Source organism: Theobroma umbraticum, unplaced genomic scaffold (genome assembly GCF_002168275.2).
Source record: "Theobroma umbraticum cultivar Fairchild unplaced genomic scaffold, ASM216827v3 scaffold_30.0, whole genome shotgun sequence".
Classification (NCBI taxonomy): domain Eukaryota; kingdom Viridiplantae; phylum Streptophyta; class Magnoliopsida; order Malvales; family Malvaceae; genus Theobroma; species Theobroma umbraticum.
The window spans coordinates 982869-1001553 of NW_018397254.1; the positions used below are offsets into that span (position 1 = coordinate 982869).

Below are 18685 nucleotides of genomic sequence, written 5' to 3' on the forward strand. Positions count from 1 at the left end.
ACGCGTCAAGCGGTCAACAGACGTGTTCTTACCATTTTAACCCGTCCAAGGGTCCTGGAGCCTAGGACCCGTTAACCCATATTCAAAGTCTCTCTCTCTTTCTCTCTCTCAAAAATCCTATATAAACAGAATCTGATACCAAACACAAGGCCGCTAATTCTCTGTCCTATCGAAACATCACCCATCTCGTATTTCGTGTCCGCCGTTAGTTCTTCTTCTATGCTTTTAAATTTGTTTATCAAGTGATTCATTCAATGGACTGAAATTGTTGGTTTTGTTTTTTCTAAGGAGTTTGTTGGAAGATGAGGCTGTTGAAAGTAGCCACGTGCAATCTGAACCAATGGGCAATGGATTTTGACTGCAATTTGAAGCACATTAAGGAATCCATATCAAGAGCCAAAGAAGCTGGTGCTGTCATCAGGCTTGGACCCGAGCTCGAAATCACTGGCTATGGCTGTGAAGATCATTTCTTGGAACTAGATACAGTCAATCATGCGTAAGCTTTTCCTTTTTTTCTGGGTTTTTTCTTCAAAGATTCATGGAACTTTACTTTGATTTGTGATGTTCTTAGAACTTGGATTATCAGCCGTTTGTTGGTGCTTAGAATTAAATTGAAGTGCATTGCTTCTTTGATGGGATGCGGCATATGCTATTAGTTTTTTGCTAAGTTTTCTGTATGTAAACTGAAGCTTTTGGTATTTTTAATTGGGAATGTACCCCTTTTTGTTCTCAAGGATAATGATTGGTAGATTCACTGTCCCAAAGAATTCCTTAGTTGGTCTTGTAGTCTTACAGGTGATGATACTTTGCTTCTCTGAAATGACACATGGGGTTATTTGTTTGCAGCTGGGAGTGCTTGAAAGAAATACTGCTTGGTGATTGGACGGATGGCATATTGTGCAGCATAGGAATGCCTATTATTAAAGGATCAGAGCGTTATAATTGTCAAGTTTTTTGTTTTAACCGGAAAATTGTCATGATACGGCCAAAGATGTGGCTTGCAAATGACGGCAATTACAGGGAGCTTCGGTGGTTTACAACATGGAAGCAAGAGGACCAGCTTGTAGAATTTCAGATCCCACCTGAGATTTCTGAGGCCTTGTCACAGAAATCAGTGCCTTTTGGTTATGGATACATTCAGTTTTTGGACACGTAAGCATAATATTGCTGGTTCTGCTTTTATTAGTTTGATAGTATTAAGTTTTCAACTTTTCTGTCTTAGCCAATAATGACATCTTAACTGGATTACCTATTGATTAGGCATTATTCACTTATCCATACACATAAATCATCAGAAGGGTCATATCTCTTCTATGTAATGATGCAAATGTAACTTCATATGCAAGGAGGTTACACTGCATATCATGGGAAACTTTGTCACTGAATTCTTGATGAAATGATAATATTCAGGCTGTTTTACTTCTTGTTAGAGCTGTTGCGGCTGAAATTTGCGAAGAGCTTTTTGCTCCTATTCCTCCCCATGCTGAGCTTGCATTGAATGGAGTCGAAGTTTTCTTGAATGCCAGTGGAAGTCACCACCAATTGAGGAAGTTAGATCTTCGGCTTCGGGCTTTTATTGGTGCTACTCATACTCGTGGAGGGGTATATATGTACAGTAACCACCAGGGCTGTGATGGTGGTCGGCTATATTATGGTAAATGACATGCTTCTAGTACACTATAAATTTGTTTGATTTTATTATTTCCCACATTTTACTTAGTGGTGATGTCAGTCTATACTTTAGCATAGTATTCAATGCGCTATATATTTTAGTGGTATGCTTGCTTTGGTTTTTGCATTATCTCGTCTGCTCCTTAGAAAATGTTTTCTTTCATGGAAAAGATATTGTTTGGTGTATTGAGCAGTAATTTATTTGTTTCAGATGGTTGTTGTTGTGTTGTTGTAAATGGAGAGGTGGTTGCTCAAGGCTCACAGTTCTCCTTGAAGGATATTGAGGTGGTGGTTGCTCAAGTAGATCTTGATGCGGTAGGTTGTAACCTTGCACTCGTTCATTGTGTGCATGGTTGTTGGGTATTGAGAAAGTTCTCTTTGCTGAAACCTTGAATGCTTTTAGTAAACTATATGCCATGTTAAGGCTTGATGCAGAAAAGAGAAGGGCAAAAATGGAAAAAAGATGATTTCCAATATGAGAATTTCTCCCACAAGTAGTCTGATAAAGAATTAACATGGAGGCAATTATTAAGTGCTAACTACTACTAATGCCTAATGGTCACAAAGAAGATCCTATTCATGCAACTTGGTGGCAACTTAGAATTCACCTTTTTTCTAATGTTGTGTTTATAATGTCTTGTTACACTTCTTGCATTTCTTTGTATATGACAGGTTGCTAGTTTAAGAGGATCTATAAGTAGTTTTCAAGAACAAGCAAGTTGCAAAAGCAGAGTATCATCAGTAACAGTGCCTTACAATATTTGCCGACCTTTTAACCTGAAAATGTTACTTTCCAGTCCACAGAAGGTTTGTTCTCGGTCAGAAAACATTGTTCTGAAAATCAAAATCATTTCCAGTATCACCAGTTGCTTATTACCTAATTGCATTATTTATGAATTGTAGATCATGTATCATTCTCCTGAGGAAGAAATAGCATTTGGTCCTGGCTGCTGGCTATGGGATTATTTAAGAAGAAGTGGAGCTTCTGGGTTTCTGCTTCCACTTTCTGGTGGCGCAGACAGTTCCTCTGTAGCAGCTATAGTTGGATGCATGTGCCAACTTGTTGTCAAAGGTTAGTGTTAGGATTTCATAATATGCTGGTCACTAGCACTTCATCTTTTCTGCTTTTATACAGGATTTAAGAAGTTAAGTTCCTTAAAGAAGAATTATTTCCTGTCATTAAAACCTGAGCGACAAGTCTTCTGTAGCATATTTTCTGTTTTTAATTTTGTGCTTGTATGTTTCAGAAATTGCAAATGGAGATGAACAAGTTAAAGCTGATGCAATACAGATCGGGAATTACACTGATGGGCAGTTTCCTGTTGACAGCAAAGAATTCGCTAAACGCGTATTTTATACAGTATACATGGGTTCTGAAAATAGGTGAGTCCACAAAATGGATCTATTGCTCTTCTTTCTTCAAGCTAGTCATAACTTTGTTCTGTTGGCACTATATATGGTACTAAGCATTAGCATTACAGGGGGAAAATGAGTGTTACTATTGCAACAAAATTTCTTTATTCAGTATGAATGATCATTTGGCACTTGATATAGATTGTTACAATTCTTGTAACTCCCAATTTTGGTTGCTCTTCAAGAAATTTGTGACCTATTATTTATCCCATTGTTTTTTCTTAGGGCTTACTAGAAACTTGTTGTTCCATTAGCAGCTGATGTTGACCATCTAGTCAGAAGATTAAAAGAAGAATCAGAAAACTTTGTTTGTATTCCTTCAAAGTGATTTATTGTTTTTCTAGAAAGTTTAGGAGAGCCATGCCATCTACATGTTTGCTTTCAATAAAAATCATCCTGAAAAGTTTTTTCAATTTCCTACTAACAATTCGAGGTCTTTAGAGTATATGATGCATTTATTAGTAGTACATATCACCAAACACAAATTTTTCCAGTTTAAGTTAATTGTTCTGTTTGAGGAAGATATTTCTATTTCAGAATAGTTGCAGCTTCATATTCTTGAAATCTTACTGTATAGCAATTAAGGGGGATTTCATTTATTGCAGTTCTGAAGCCACAAAGATGCGGGCTAAGGTTTTAGCAGATGAGATTGGTTCATGGCATCTTGACGTTTGCATAGATGGTGTTGTTTCATCTCTGCTATCTTTGTTTCAGACTCTTACTGGGAAACGACCACACTATAAGGTTAACTTTGTGATGACAAGTTGTTTTCTTATTTTCTTCTATAGGTGGCCCAGCAGATGCCATAGCCATCCTGTGGTAGCCTAGGCATTATACTAGTACATTTTGTCCCTGAGTGCCAAATACTATCAATCGTCGCTTGGAAATGTCTTTCAATTATCTTCTTGAAGAAATATAATGTCGGGGAAAATTATTCTTTAACCAATCGTTTTTGACAGATGTGCGTCTGAAATGATTATTTTCCATTTTGCAGGTTGATGGGGGATCCAATGTTGAGAACTTGGGGTTGCAGAACATCCAAGCTCGAATCAGAATGGTGCTAGCTTTTATGTTAGCATCATTGCTGCCCTGGGTTCACAATAAAAAAGGGTTTTATCTTGTTTTAGGAAGCTCTAATGTGGATGAAGCATTACGTGGTTACCTTACAAAGGTACCAGACCTTTTTCTATGTTCCCCCCTTGTTAGGTATATATAATCAGTGTGTTATTCATGTCACCGTAGCCAATAAGTATATGCTAGAAAAGAATTCTTGCAGCAATTTACTTTTAGTATCTTTTACAGTATGACTGCAGCGCAGCTGATATAAACCCAATTGGAAGTATTAGCAAGCAGGATCTTCGGATATTTTTGCGATGGGCTGCCAACCACCTTGGTTACTCATCCCTGGCAGAAATCGAAGCAGCTCCACCCACTGCTGAGCTGGAGCCTATTCGTTCTAACTACAGCCAGGTATCATTTCCTGAACCTTTATAATTTATTAAAATTCTGAAACGTTTCATAATTTGCTTTTCTTTTTTACTAAAATCATCAAAATAAAGTTCAAAAGACAAAATATTTAACTCTATCTTCTGCATGAAACAGCTGGATGAAGTAGATATGGGAATGACATATGAGGAGCTATCAGTCTATGGAAGGCTGAGGAAAATTTTCCGCTGTGGTCCAGTATCAATGTTCAAGGTTTGATATTTGAACTCCTTATATACTAAATAGCATTCAATGTTTTGTGCTCTTTAAATATGTCAATGCCTCGTAGATGTGATGGCCATGTATAATCCCCATGGAAGGGGGTTTTTTCCCCTTTAAATTTCATACTTTGATCAACTCAACTCCCGCTTGAATGCCTAGTAGATTTCTTGAATCATATTTTTTAACATAGTCTTATTTACGTAAATATGGATAACAGTAGACCATATATTTTCCATGAGCTTGAAATTTCTAACTCCATCATGTGGATTAAACTACAGAAACAAGGATAACTGCAAACGTGAAATGTACTGCATGAAGAAAGTAAAAAAAAAGAAAAAGAAAGTGTTGGCGTGTTTCAAAAATGTGCCGGTCACAATCTGTTGCTTTATTGCGGATACTTAGTTTTCTGTTATTGTCTTATTTGTTGTAGAATCTTTGCTACAAATGGGGTGCAAGCTTAACTCCATCAGAGGTGGCTGAAAAAGTAAAACACTTCTTCAAGTACTATTCCATAAACCGACATAAAATGACTGTATTAACACCGTCATATCACGCTGAGGTATGTTAACTTCAAAGGCATTGATAATATTTTGTTTTGTTTTGAAGTCAATGGTGATGCTTTTCCGTTATTTCGTTTGTACTTCTTCCTGCAGAGTTATTCACCTGAGGATAATCGGTTCGATCTCCGTCAGTTCCTTTACAATGCAAGATGGCCATATCAGTTTCGCAAGATCGATGAACTTGTGCAAGAGTTAGATGGTGACAAAGTTGCTTTTGAGGAGTCAGGTGAGCACGGAAAACTGGGTGCTACGTCAGGTGTTGGTGGAATGGGAGTTGTGGCAGCAGCCTCCGGAGATCCTAAAGCTGGCCTTTAGTTCAGTGCAAATAACTTTACTCCCATTCTCTATTTTATAGAACAAAATCCATTTATAGAAGTCGTAATAAACTCATCTAAACTCACCCCAATTTTTATATATGTCGTCAAAGATGTGCAGAAGAAATAAATTATCTCAATAAAAGTGGAAAATTGAAGTGTTCAATTTCAAATATTCGGAACCTACCATCGAGAACGAGGTGTTGAGATCAGTTTGAAACTTTTAGTTGGTGTCAACTTCTTCTATAACTTTTTACGCATAAATATATTTGTGTCTTAAAGTCAAAATGAACTTAAGAAACAAAAAATTATGAGTTTACAATAATTCATGATATTGGTTTTTTAGATTGATTGATCTAGATGGTGACAATGGTTGCTCATATCATAATTCTTTGGGTTGATTGATTCGAGTGATAAAAGTTGTTTCTCTTATCATAATTATAAATTTTTACTCTGTGTATCACTTTATGTTATGAATTTGCATTTTTAATTTCAAAAAAACATATGTAAAATTATTACTAAATGCAAGACTTATTTTTGAAATTCGTGACACTCATTTTGACCCGTGTTTACCTCGACTCCATGTCTCATAAGAGTTCAAAAAACCTACATACTAAATGAAAGAGAACCGTTACTTATAAATCCCAGACTTGTGTCATATAATCCAAGACTTATCATTTCTTGAACCTCAAGGATCGCAGGCTCACAGGATTCTACGAGACAAACCCAGCCAATAAGGTGTGCGGGCGGGCCATTTATTTTGCTCTGGTGAAGACATTCAAGACCAATAACCCCATCGAAAGTTTAAGATACACAGGAATTAGAAAAAGTGTTCTTCCACATAAACGGAGCCGAATACAAAAGTAATGAAAACAAAAAAATCCCTTCAAACGTATCTTCACCCAAAAAACAAGCGAAGAGAGGGGAATATTTCTCCCTTTCCAAATTCTACCATGAGAAAAATTACAGTATCCTCATCTCACCTAACCTATGCTCTCCCTTAATCTCTCTCACCCCGTGCTTGTTCAGCGGCAGTCAAATTTAATTTAGAGATATTTAGAGTTCATCGTGCGAGTCATCCTCTTCAGTTGATTCACCCCCTGGGGCTCCACCAGATCTTTGATATACAGCGGTGATGATAGGGTTGCATACAGCCTCAACCTCCTTAAGCTTCTCCTCATAGTCTTCCTTCTCAGCACTCTGGTTGTCATCAAGCCACTCAAGGGCTTCCTTCACAGCGGTTTCAACTTTCTCCTTCTCATCGGATTCAAGCTTGTCAGCAAGCTTGTCCTTGTCATTAATTTGGTTTTTCATGTTGTACACATAGGTCTCCAGGCTGTTGCGAGCATCGATCTTTTCTTTCACCTTCTTGTCCTCCTCGGCAAATTCTTCTGCCTCGCGAACCATTCTGTCAATCTCCTCCTGGCTCAGACGACCCTTATCATTGGTGATAGTGATCTTCTCTGATTTTCCTGTGCCCTTGTCTTCTGCCTTAACATTTAAGATACCATTTGCATCAACTTCGAATGTGACTTCAATTTGAGGAGTTCCCCTGTGCAATTGAGGGATCAAACAGTCAGTGGGTAATTCAAGTGAAGATTTGCAGGCAACATGAAAGAGAACTAATGAAAGAGAGAGCAAACCTTGGAGCTGGCGGAATTCCAGTAAGATCAAATTTCCCAAGCAACCTACAATCCTTGGTGAGACTCCTTTCACCTTCAAAGACCTGACAATCAACCACAAGCAGTTCAAATAAGGTTCCACGTATTTCAGTTGAGCATAAAAAAACAATTCTCAGGCATTTCTAAGTTTTAATGACAAGCCTGTAAAATACCTGAATGGAGACAGTGGTCTGCTGATCCTGATAAGTGGTGAAAACTTGTGACTTCTTGGTTGGGATAACAGTGTTTCTGGGAATCAACTTGGTCATTACCCCACCAACAGTCTCAATACCAAGGGTAAGTGGAGCCACATCAAGAAGAAGAATATCTGTGCATACAGCATTGCACACAAATATCAGCCATAGTTCATTTGATTAGAACAGTTTCATCAGCTATAGGCCTGTATAGTTATAAACTTATATAGACAGTTACAGGACAAGAAAATGTACCTTTGGTTTCATCACCACCCTCTCCACTCAAGATGCCTCCTTGTACCGCAGCACCATAAGCAACTGCTTCATCTGGGTTAACACCCTTGTTGGGCTCCTTTCCCTCAAAGTAGTCCTTAAGGAGCTGTTGAACCTTTGGAATTCTAGTGCTTCCACCTACAAGAACAATCTCATCAATTTGGCGTTTCTCCAAACCAGCATCTTCCATTGCTTTCTTCACAGGTCCCATGGTCTTTCTGAACAGGTCATTGTTCAACTCCTCAAAGCGAGCCCTGGTCAGTGGCTCAGAGAAATCAATACCGTCAACAAGTGATTCAATCTCCACACGGACCTGGTGCTGGCTGCTGAGAGCTCTCTTGGCACGCTCAGCTTCCCTCCTAAGCTTCCCAAGAGCTCTGTTGTCCTTGCTGATATCCTTTCCGTGCTTTTTCTTGATAAGTTTGATAAAGTACTCCATAATCCTCTGGTCAAAATCCTCACCTGCAAGAAAAATGACCATAAGCAAAAACCCATAATATAAACAATTTTTAAAGGCTAAAAGAAAACGATAAAGATGCTTACCTCCCAAATGAGTGTCTCCATTTGTGGAAAGAACCTCAAATACACCATTGTCAATTGTCAAGATACTGACATCAAATGTCCCACCACCAAGATCAAAGACAAGAATGTTTTTCTCTCCACCCTTCTTGTCCAAACCATAGGCAATGGCAGCTGCAGTTGGTTCATTGATAATTCTTGCAACATTGAGCCCAGCAATAATGCCAGCATCCTTGGTGGCCTGCCTCTGGGCATCATTGAAGTAAGCTGCAAATCAAACAAAGATATAAATTTGAGCATAATCCAGGATTACACAAACAGAATCTTTTTCCGACAGAAAGCCTTGTTTCTTATAATGCACTCACCAGGAACAGTGACCACCGCATCCTTAATTTTCTTCCCAAGGAAAGCTTCAGCTGTTTCCTTCATCTTAGTCAGAACCATGGCACTGATCTCCTCAGGAGAAAATACCTTGGTCTCTCCATCCTTAATCCTTACTTGAATATAAGGCTTTCCATCCTTGTTCACAATCTTATATGGAACAAGTTTCATGTCCTTCTGAACCTCCTTGTCCTCAAACCTGTAAAGAACAAAAGTGCCCCAATAAGCATTACACTCCAATCAACCCCTAAAAATGAAACAAAAAAACATGCAAAGAATGTGAATTACTTTCTCCCAATAAGTCTTTTGACATCAAAGATGGTTCTCTCTGCATTAACAGCAGCCTGGTTCTTCGCAGCCTCACCGATCAGTCTCTCACTGTCAGTGAAAGCCACCCATGATGGTGTAATACGGTTTCCTTGGTCATTGGCTATGATTTCGACATGACCGTTCTTGTAAACACCAACACAAGAATAAGTAGTACCAAGATCAATTCCAATGACTGTTCCCAATTTCGTGGCTTCCTCCTTTGCAATCGAGATTGCAAAGAGACATCCTGTTTGCAAAGCTTACACAACGTTAATACCATTATAAAGCCATTTTAGTAACTTTATTTATGATCATTTTTTAGTGCAATCATAATGTCCACCCACGTGATTAAAAGTAAATTCTCCCTTGAATTAGAGATCAATATCAGATTTGGCAAAACTGCCACGTGTACCACATTTCAAACTAAAACAGAATCCTAACGAACTTTCTAGAGCATTCTCGTGCATAATATTCATAAATTATATGTTAAGATATTTAACATAAATCAAAAAAAAATTAAGCGAAACACAGGATTTTCATTCATTAGTTCAAACTTCAAACTCAACCTTGCTCACTAACGATCATTTAGTTCCAATAAAACTAATTAGTGAGTAATGCATTCTATAAATCCAGAAAATTCAAGTTCACGAATAAAAGGAGAGAAAATCAAAGGATAAGACTTATGAGATCGCTGAAACTCTCAGTTCACAATCTAATGCATCATTAGAACCGTGGAACCTAAATCAGATCTAACTATGCATCGATTTAAGAGCGATAAAATCATCACACAGATTTAGATCTACTACATTCCTCTCAAACAGAGAAAGGATCCGAGGTCACAAAATCAAGGGAAAACAAGCAGATCTAGCAAACCAAGAACTCACCGGACAAGAGTATCGCTAAAACCACTAAAGAGCCGCTTGCTCTCCACGAGCCCGCCATCGCGCGTCCTCAACTCTTATCTCTCTCTCCCTCCTCGCAGAAATCTCTTTGAGCTTTTTCTCTGAATGTCGAATTCGTTGTACTCTTTAAGATTATGAGGTTACTTTTCCGAACGAGACTTTCGTTCTAAGATGTGAGGGTGAAGGGGAGCGCGGTTCGAGCCTTTTATATTTGAAGCGTCCGCGTCTATCGTAAGTGTCCCGGAAGGTAGTAAAATGAGAGAACATGTCATCGGTTTGACGTGGACCAATAAGGTTTCGAGGACGGATTTGGTGAGCCAATGAAATTAGATCTTGTGTTGGGGAGATCGTGGCCGTTTATTTTCCCCAGATGTTCACGTGTCCGCCTCCCACTCGCTTGCTTTTCAAAACCCGTTCGTCACGTTGGACAATTTTGAAAAATTAGTATTTATTGTAAGTTTTTTTATTTATTTTTAAAGGATAATTATACAAAATAAAAATATTTCGTTTAAATGTAAATTTAATTGTTTGTAAATAAAAGATGATTATTGTTTGATAATTGTATAAATAGAATAATTCAGTGATGCAATTAAAGTACAACATTATTAGTTCGTTAGTTAGTTAATTAGATTACAATATTATTAACTAGTTAGAAGCACTATTAACTAGTTAGAGTTAAACTTGAATAAAATTTAACTTTTTATATATATACTTCATTTATCCTTGTAAATACAATTTTATAATATAATATTTTTCTTGTAATAATTATAATTGAAGGATAATTATATATAAAATATATTTTAATTATATATAATTGAAATTTTGTAATATTTGTTTATAAAATATTCATTGTTATTAGAATTAAAAAATTATTTGTTAATAAAAACCATTCAATATAATTGAATTTTTTATTTACAAATTGGATGAAACTCATTTGATACAATTAGAGATGTTAGTTTCACCTAAACTTGATGAGAAATTTGATACCTCAACCCGCAAATGGTGGATTTAGATATTAAAATTTGAGAATAGAAGAAAATTAAATTCTTCATCAAGAAAATGTAACATAATCCCCTCCTTACCTCACCCTCGATATATATAATTATTAATGTATATTATAATTTTATAGATTATTAATTTGTTTGAGACTTTTATAGTTATGAAATTATAAAAATATCACTTTTATATATCTAAGTCTAGTATAAAAATAAAGTATGTATAATTTGGTAAAAACAAAATATACAGTTTTCTTTGGTTAGTTTTGTAATTTGAATTTGTATTTATTTTGGTATATGTGTGTTTTTAGTTATTTTAAATTTATTATTTAAAATTTTATTTATAAATTACGAAATAAATAAACAAGAAATAAGAATCCCTCTAGATCTTCATGGAGGTGATGATGGGGAGGAAATTCCTCTACGATGGGAGGACGAGGATAAGGAAAAGGTTAATGAATTGCGGTAAAGGTTGAGGAATGCACTACTCATCGCCAACTCGTCCCATTGACATCTTTAGATATAATTTTTATATATTTACATATTAGATAAATTTATTAATAATAGATATGATAGTTTTTATAAATAAAAAAATTTAAATTTACATAATATTTATATTATTATTATCATAAACAAATAAATGTTACAAGTCTATATTTTTAATTTAAAAAATATAATTAATAAGTGATAAAAGGTTTTCGTTGCACCAACTCTTTTATTTATAAAAAAAAAGACTTCTATATGATTTATTTTATCATTTATATTTATAACGGGGTTATATATCAATGAATATTCAATATACTACTTATTACATGTTCATATGTTTAATTTAAAAAATATTTAATAAATAGTAAAATATTTATATATCTAATATTCACATTATTTCTTATAGATATGACATAAACAAAGTCCTAAACATGGTGACATTGTTGACCTAACATGTGAAGAAGAAAGGGTGAAAGCCAAATCGATTAGGCAGGACACAACACGAAAGTGATGTCTTAGTCTGAAAAAGGAAAGTTCAAAGCTAGACTTGTCAATATGGGTCAGTTCGGCCGGGTCAGCCCATATTTTATATGTACTACAAAATGTTCAACCCAGCCCACCCCTTGCTAGCTCATGGGTCGAGCCGGGTTAACTCATTTTTTTTAAAAAAAAAATTATTTCTATTACTCATCAATACAAGTATACAATTATACTATGATTTAATCCATAAATTAAATAATAAAAATATATTACAAACAAATAAATTACATCAAAAATAAATAAACAAATACATTACATCAAATATAAATAAAATTTTAAATTTTCAATATTTAGCCCACCCCTTGTTAGCCTATGGGTTGGGTTGGGCCAACCCATTTTTATTTTTTTTCAAATTTTTTTTTTATAATTTTACTTGATAAAGTTTTTATTAATAAAATTGTTCTATGATTTAATTCATAAATTGAATAATAAAAACATGTTACAAATAAATAAATTACATAATAAAGTTTAAATCTCTAACACAAACTACTATCTTATAAACATAAGTATATAACCAAATAATAAAAATTTCAAGACTCATTTATATCCTCCTCAATCTTCATTCTCAAGTAAAATATTTAAATCTTATTTAGACAGCAATGATGTCTTAAGGTTTGAATTATTATCAATTTATCATCTAATATTCATTACCATAAAAGAAAAAGAGATAATAAGTTTTAATTTAAATTAAAATTTTTAATTTGACAAGTGAAGATTAAAGACATTGGAATATATAAAATAAATAATACTATTGGTAACTAAATTATTGATTTTTCATAATTAAATATATAAAATTATTAAATTAATTAAAATTATTTTTTGGCCCATGGGCTGGCCCTGCCCCATATTTAATATTTTCAACTCAACTCACCCCATATTTAATATTTTTTGACCAAAAATTTTCAACCCAACTCACTCCATATTTAATAAAAATGAATCAACTTTATGAGCTCAACCCATTTTGACAGGTCTATTCAAAACCCTACCAAATAGACAGAGAAGGGGTTGGGCCTGTTAGATTGGCATGGAGTGGGCTAACTAGGTCCGCAACCTCTCATTGCCACGTCCAAGTCAAGCAAAGAGCATTATGAATTGACTGATCGTAATTTCGCGGCTTTTCCCTCTAAAAACCTTAACGCTTAAGCCACCAAAATTAACGGTCCTTCTAACAGCTTCCCGTCCAATCAATCAAACAGATCATATTTTCTTCCAATCCCTGCGCTCCACCTGTCTTCCTTTACACGACTTCCAAATTCTCATCGACGCTTTGAAAACTATTTGACAAGAAATCGAAGCTGGATTTGGCGTGGTGTACATACAACTCTCTCTCTCTCACTTACTAGACTCTCTCGTTCGCTGATTCTTTTAGTCCTAACGAACTCTCTCTCTCTCTCACTCGCTCGTTTTCATTTTCTCACAATTTTCCTGCAAAATTTAAGCAAAAAGATCGCCATTCGTCAACATTTCCGGCCCTGATTATACAAACCGGAAAAAGAAAGAATCCGTTTGGATGGCGGTCGCTTCTCCGTCTGCACCAAGCTTTTCGGTCTCTTTCCGTTGCAGAGGCGCTGCAGAGTCTTGCATTTCCAATCGCCTGACGCGGTTTCCTTCCGTTGCGTTTACGCGTCCCCACCACCGCCAGTCTCTACCTTACGTCAAACGGCTCTCCATTGCGTCGAGTCTAAATTCGTCAAGATCCTCCCAGGATGGCGACGTTCAATACGAGTTTCAACAAAGGGGCCGGCAGGAAGGGTCGCCAGTCTACGTGAAGCTCCCCGTGGACGTGGTGGGTCCGACGGCGGGACAGGTACGGCGCGCAGAGACCATGCCCTATTCGCTCCATGCGTTGGCTGCGGCTGGGGTGGAAGGCGTGGTGCTGGAGATTTGGTGGGGACTGGTTGAGAGATATGCGCCTGAAGTTTACAATTGGCATGCGTACATGGAGCTGGTGAAGTTGGCCATGCGCAGCGGATTGAAGGTTCGGGTCGTTATGGCTTTTCATCAGTGCGGTACGGGACCTGATGACCCTCACTGGTGCGTTTCATCGCGGTTTCTCACTTAATTTCGTAATCTTTATCTGTTTTTCTAAATAAAAAAATGTGAAATGCCGATGTTATATTGAATTCTTGAGTTTGATTACGTTTTATGAATATTTCAGTCAATTCTTTAGTTGAATCTTGACTGTTCACGCACGTTCGACGTGATATTGCTGAATTAATAGCTTGTTATTGTCATTGACATTACCTAGCCTAGTAACCATACATTTAATTGGAGTTGTTTCGATTGTTTCTTCTGTCACTGTTGGACAGTGACAGGTTTCTTTTCTTTACAAACCTTTAATTCTTGGTTTCTTGTTAGTTTGACATCTTGCTCACTAGCTGGTCATAGATACACGCCATTCTTGGGCTGTTCAAGCATTTTTATTTGCAGTTGGACATCAAAGGATTATCACACTATTCACATTATCTTAATTTATTTGTTCTTTTTCAAGATAACTATCTTCCAGGAAGCAATATTACTTCGTAAGTATTGTTCCCATTCATCTTTGTCCAGTCAATAACCTCAGCTAAAATGTGCCTAATGTAAGTTGTTTGGTTTGAGTTGTTGAAGGTTCTAATTCATCTTTGGTTTCGTTAGGCTTTCACTGCCCACAAGTCTCATCTCTCATCATCAGAGTTCACATCTTTATGACATTACAGAATGAATGGAAGACATTGCCACAATTCTTTCCTATTGTATTTCACTGCAAGAGGAACCTAAGCTGAAATAAAGTAAAAATCTAATATGGCCAAGTATAGAACCTAATGGTGTTGGAGATCATAAATTGTAATGTTCTGGAATGGTGATGGTGCTATTTGCTTTGAGGTTTTTTAATGTTGTCTCTAGTCAGTCACTATAACCCAGCCAAAAAGAAGGAAGAACCTTTTATGGTTTCTTGACCAATGGCCTCCATCTTTGCTGTGGAAGTGTAGGCACTCCAGAGTAGTGTCTGGTGACTGAACACTGACATCCAAGCTACTTCTTTGTTCAACTTTTGGAGTTAAAGGAATCTAATGAAGATTGAGTTGTTTATGTTTTTGTCAGCTGCTATCAGGTGGTAGATGCAACAAAAATTTCTATTAATGGTGTTATCTTTCATTTCTTTGCTTGTAGTGTTGGTCCAAATGAAGAGTTCTTTTGCTGCAATTTTTGAACTGTTAATTGTTCCTTGTTCACACCTTTTTTGCTTATATGCTGGTGGTTCTGAAACTTACTTTTTTTTATATGTTCAAGGATTTCTCTCCCTACTTGGGTGCTTCAGGAGATTCAGCAAAATCCTGATTTAGCATATGCTGACAAATTTGGTAGAAGAAATATGGAATATATTTCCCTGGGATGTGATACTCTTCCTGTCTTGGTGGGACGCTCACCTCTCCAAGCATATGCAGATTTCATGAGGAACTTCAGAGACACCTTCAGACATTTTCTTGGTTTTATAATTACTGTAAGATAATACAATGCAACTTCAGTTCACTATATTCTGTAGTCATGAATATGAATTACAGATTCCTTGATGTATATATAAATTAGGCATTTCATTATAGTGTTTATTATTATGCAGGGAATCCAAGTTGGGATGGGTCCATCTGGTGAACTAAGGTATCCTTTGTGCACTTTTGAACTAAGGTATCCTTTGCGCAGTTCTGAAAGGCTGACATGGTCTAGGCACTCACATGAACTTGGAGAGTTTCAATGCTATGATAAGGTAGGTGGAAAGGTTAAGCACAAAAAGTTTGCATGTGGATCTGTACTTGTGCCTTTAGGAATTAGGAGTTTTCATTCTCATAATGACATCAATACTTATATTGTTTTTTCCCCACATTTGCTTTGCACAGTATATGCTGGCATCTCTGAATGCCCGTGCTAAAGACATTGGGATGCCTGAATGGGGCAATGGGGGTCCTGTTGGTGCTAGCAATTTGATTCAAAATCCTGAAAATACTGACTCTTTTGAAAGTGATAGTGGTTCATGGAATACACCGTATGGTAAATTTTTTCTTGAATGGTACTCAGGGATGCTCCTTTGGCATGGGGAGATGATATGTAGGGAAGCTGAGAGCATTTTTCAGGGTACTGAAGTTAATAAATCAACAAAAGTGGCAGCGATATACCGGCATTATGACACACTGTCTCATCCATCGGAGCTAACAGCTGGCTACTATAATACTTCCTCCAGAGATGGATACCTTCCTATTGCTCGCATGTTTGCTCGGTGTGGGTTTACACTGTGCTGCACTGGTTTTGAAAGGCAAGATGCAGAAGAGAAAAAGAGGAACCCTGTAAGTAGTCCAGAGGGATTTCTCAGGCAGCTTCTGTTGGCTGCAAAGGTTTGTGATGTACCACTAGAGGGAGAAAATTATGCAACTACTTTTGATGATGAATCATTTCAACAGGTGCTCAAAATGTTAAAATTCTATTCATATGGTCAAGAAAAGTACTCCCTTTCATTCAACTTTGAGAGGATGGACAAAAACTTATTTGATAATCATAATTGGATCCGTTTTGTTCGTTTTGTGAAGCAAATGTCTGACGCCAATACTTTTCGAGCCAACTTAGGCATTGAAGATGATATGCACTGGTCCTCCGCATCAAGTGTTGACAAAATTGGAACGACTTTTGCAGATTGCTAAGGCAGAATGTGCTTACAAGCTTCATCATCAAGGGAAACCTTATACTTGCTCTATCCACAGATGTGTATACATTTAGATTACTGATGATATCTTATCCATTGCTGTGAAATGTGTAGCCATGCATCATTTTTTTTTTTACTGTGCTCTCTCAAGTCTTGAATCTTTTTGACACAATTATTCACTGTATCATGACATATTGCCTTCCTGAGATTTTTGAAATGGTTGACTTCTAATGAATCTGTACATGTAATCCAAATTCTTTGGCTTGTAGACATGGGATTTCTGTTTCTTATATGATTTGTCAAGTTGAATATCTGGTGGCATTTAGCTGTCTCCAGGGGTTTAGAATCCTCTATGAAGAATGATTGTAGTCTTAGGCAGCTCAGCATACACAATAAGAGCAATGTGAGGTTAGCTTTTTTAGGGCGTGAGTTGCCTTTAAAGATTCAAGATTAGGCAGGGTGTTATTCACCACCCTTCCCCTTCTGACTTCTTTGAATGTTCTCCTACCCTCAATTCCCCTCCGGACGTAGGCATGATAAGAATTAAACATAGTCGTCATGCAGGATATGAGCATGCGATGTAACTAAGATTATGAAATTCTACATCCAGCTGGCCTCCTCTAGGGGGCAAAACCTAAGTCTGTGAACCATTGATGGGGGAAACACTTGGTGGGCACTTTTCTTTTAGGTGATTGGTTGAGTTAAAAACAAACAAACAAACAAACAAAGGGAAATCGTGGAACCACGTACAATGGATACTAATACTACTCCCCACATGGTTTTCAAGCAATCAGGTTGTTGATCTTCATACTTTGCCACATTTAGTGCTTGTCTAAATGCAAAGGCCCAACTTCTAAAGTAGAACAGGCAGCAACCCTGCATTTAATGTGTTCCCGATTTAATTCCTGACATCCATAATGATGCCTTGTCTGATCTGTCTTCTCGTCTGAAAGAACCATTACAACCAAAAATCAGGATACATGATGGTGATGGAGACCACTTATCTGGAGGGCTTTCCTTTGCCTATGCTAGAACCGAAAGGAGCCTCATCCGTTAGTTTTGGCTTTCCAGCATTGATGGATTGGTATTTTACAGTACATACTGTTTTGAGCCTGGGAAATCACATACTCTTTTGGAAAACACTCACTTGATAGCAGAGTAAATACATGTATGTAAGGTTCGGATTCAATAATTGTATGATTGTTAGCAAAAGAGTGAGGCTTGGGAGTATCTCAAACATTCAGCCAATGTATTTCAATTAAAACAAAGGATAAATTAAGAAGAGAGGGGATCAACAGGGTGAGAAAAGCATGAGACTACCCTATATCACTGTCCTCTGCAACAACGATGATTCACACTGTCCGTAGCCCTTTCTTTTTTGAGGCAAATCCCTACTTGTGGACCCCTGGAAGAAATAATATTGCTTTGACATAGGGAAACCATGTACTGTTTCAAATTATAACCCACCTGGTGTTGTGCCATTTCCTGATTCCTTCCCTGGTTCACATATAGACAAACACAGGAATCCACTTTTTCACCTGCAATATAGAAATGTAGCTCCATGATCAGGATTTTAGTTTTATATCAACTTCTTTTCAGACCATTTATATCTAATTATGAACAAGTTCCCAAATAAAGGATCTATCTAGCTAAGCACCCTACTGCCTATTTACCCCCTATCAGATGATTTGGAGAATCTTAAATGTCTAATACACCTCCTGAGTACGTCAGTCCTTGTCTCCTGATTTCATTATTAGAAAAAAAACAGATCACTGCACAAATTTCTTACACACAAAGGTAATTAGTCCAATTAACCTTTATGCTAATCTTATTTCGTTATCTTTTCAATGTCATGAATGCCCAGAGAGTTGGGAGTATAGTAGTCTAGTTGGTAGTATATTTCAGCTGCAGGGACTGAAGAATGACAAGCAAAGGTAAACGCCTGAAAATAAATTTCTTACCCAATTAGCAGCTCTTGATGGATTGCAATGGAACGTACAGGACTCGAAGAGAAAATGATTCATATCAGTTGGTTTGCGGCTAGAAAAAGAGTAGAGTGATTTTCGTGCATCAAGAAAGTAGAGACCA

General features: G+C 36.8%; 3 protein-coding genes across 5 annotated transcripts; 2 read left to right on the plus strand and 1 right to left on the minus strand.

The window, feature by feature from the left end:
• The first annotated feature begins 75 nt into the window (after positions 1 to 75).
• LOC110428163 (carbon-nitrogen hydrolase family protein) lies at positions 76 to 6764 on the plus strand. Of its 2 annotated transcripts, none has more exons than XM_021443893.1 (14): positions 76 to 204; positions 289 to 496; positions 847 to 1152; positions 1431 to 1654; positions 1883 to 1986; positions 2344 to 2478; positions 2575 to 2743; positions 2919 to 3054; positions 3690 to 3828; positions 4079 to 4255; positions 4387 to 4554; positions 4687 to 4782; positions 5222 to 5350; positions 5445 to 6764. In XM_021443893.1, the coding sequence occupies exons 2-14, from the start codon at positions 303 to 305 to the stop codon at positions 5664 to 5666; spliced, it is 2199 nt and encodes a 732-aa protein (XP_021299568.1). In that variant the 5' UTR covers positions 76 to 204; positions 289 to 302; the 3' UTR covers positions 5667 to 6764. The 2 variants fall into 2 exon arrangements, with proteins under 2 accessions (XP_021299568.1, XP_021299577.1); XM_021443902.2 differs by having other exon boundaries at positions 85 to 204; positions 292 to 496.
• LOC110428173 (luminal-binding protein 5) lies at positions 6486 to 10088 on the minus strand. Its single transcript, XM_021443916.2, has 8 exons — positions 9887 to 10088; positions 8982 to 9249; positions 8678 to 8892; positions 8337 to 8579; positions 7776 to 8255; positions 7500 to 7654; positions 7309 to 7391; positions 6486 to 7217 (listed from the first exon to the last, which is right to left on the minus strand). The coding sequence occupies exons 1-8, from the start codon at positions 9942 to 9944 to the stop codon at positions 6722 to 6724; spliced, it is 1998 nt and encodes a 665-aa protein (XP_021299591.1). The 5' UTR covers positions 9945 to 10088; the 3' UTR covers positions 6486 to 6721.
• Positions 10089 to 13249: 3161 nt separating this feature from the next.
• Positions 13250 to 16859, plus strand: LOC110414890 (beta-amylase 1, chloroplastic-like). 2 transcript variants are annotated; one of them, XM_021426295.2, is made up of 5 exons: positions 13250 to 13959; positions 15199 to 15409; positions 15527 to 15670; positions 15801 to 16358; positions 16485 to 16859. In XM_021426295.2, exons 1-5 carry the CDS (start codon positions 13436 to 13438, stop codon positions 16593 to 16595), a joined length of 1548 nt encoding a protein of 515 aa, XP_021281970.1. In that variant the 5' UTR covers positions 13250 to 13435; the 3' UTR covers positions 16596 to 16859. The 2 variants fall into 2 exon arrangements, with proteins under 2 accessions (XP_021281970.1, XP_089638974.1); XM_089782848.1 differs by having other exon boundaries at positions 15801 to 16859.
• The last annotated feature ends 1826 nt before the right edge of the window (positions 16860 to 18685 follow it).

What these genes read in the sequence shown, in the direction of transcription:
- LOC110428173 (XM_021443916.2), bottom strand. Translation starts at nt 9,944, where the DNA reads ATGGCGGGCTCGTGGAGAGCAAGCGGCTCTTTAGTGGTTTTAGCGATA. An exon ending in TTTAGCGATACTCTTGTCCG is followed by an intron (nt 9,250 to 9,886) that starts GTGAGTTCTTGG and finishes CTTTGCAAACAG; the next exon opens with GATGTCTCTTTGCAATCTCG. An exon ending in TGGAGACACTCATTTGGGAG is followed by an intron (nt 8,256 to 8,336) that starts GTAAGCATCTTT and finishes TTTTTCTTGCAG; the next exon opens with GTGAGGATTTTGACCAGAGG.
- LOC110428163 (XM_021443893.1), top strand. Translation starts at nt 303, where the DNA reads ATGAGGCTGTTGAAAGTAGCCACGTGCAATCTGAACCAATGGGCAATG. An exon ending in TGGTGGTCGGCTATATTATG is followed by an intron (nt 1,655 to 1,882) that starts GTAAATGACATG and finishes TATTTGTTTCAG; the next exon opens with ATGGTTGTTGTTGTGTTGTT. An exon ending in TACGTGGTTACCTTACAAAG is followed by an intron (nt 4,256 to 4,386) that starts GTACCAGACCTT and finishes TATCTTTTACAG; the next exon opens with TATGACTGCAGCGCAGCTGA.
- LOC110414890 (XM_089782848.1), top strand. Translation starts at nt 13,436, where the DNA reads ATGGCGGTCGCTTCTCCGTCTGCACCAAGCTTTTCGGTCTCTTTCCGT. An exon ending in TTCTTGGTTTTATAATTACT is followed by an intron (nt 15,410 to 15,526) that starts GTAAGATAATAC and finishes ATTATTATGCAG; the next exon opens with GGAATCCAAGTTGGGATGGG. An exon ending in AGTTTCAATGCTATGATAAG is followed by an intron (nt 15,671 to 15,800) that starts GTAGGTGGAAAG and finishes TGCTTTGCACAG; the next exon opens with TATATGCTGGCATCTCTGAA.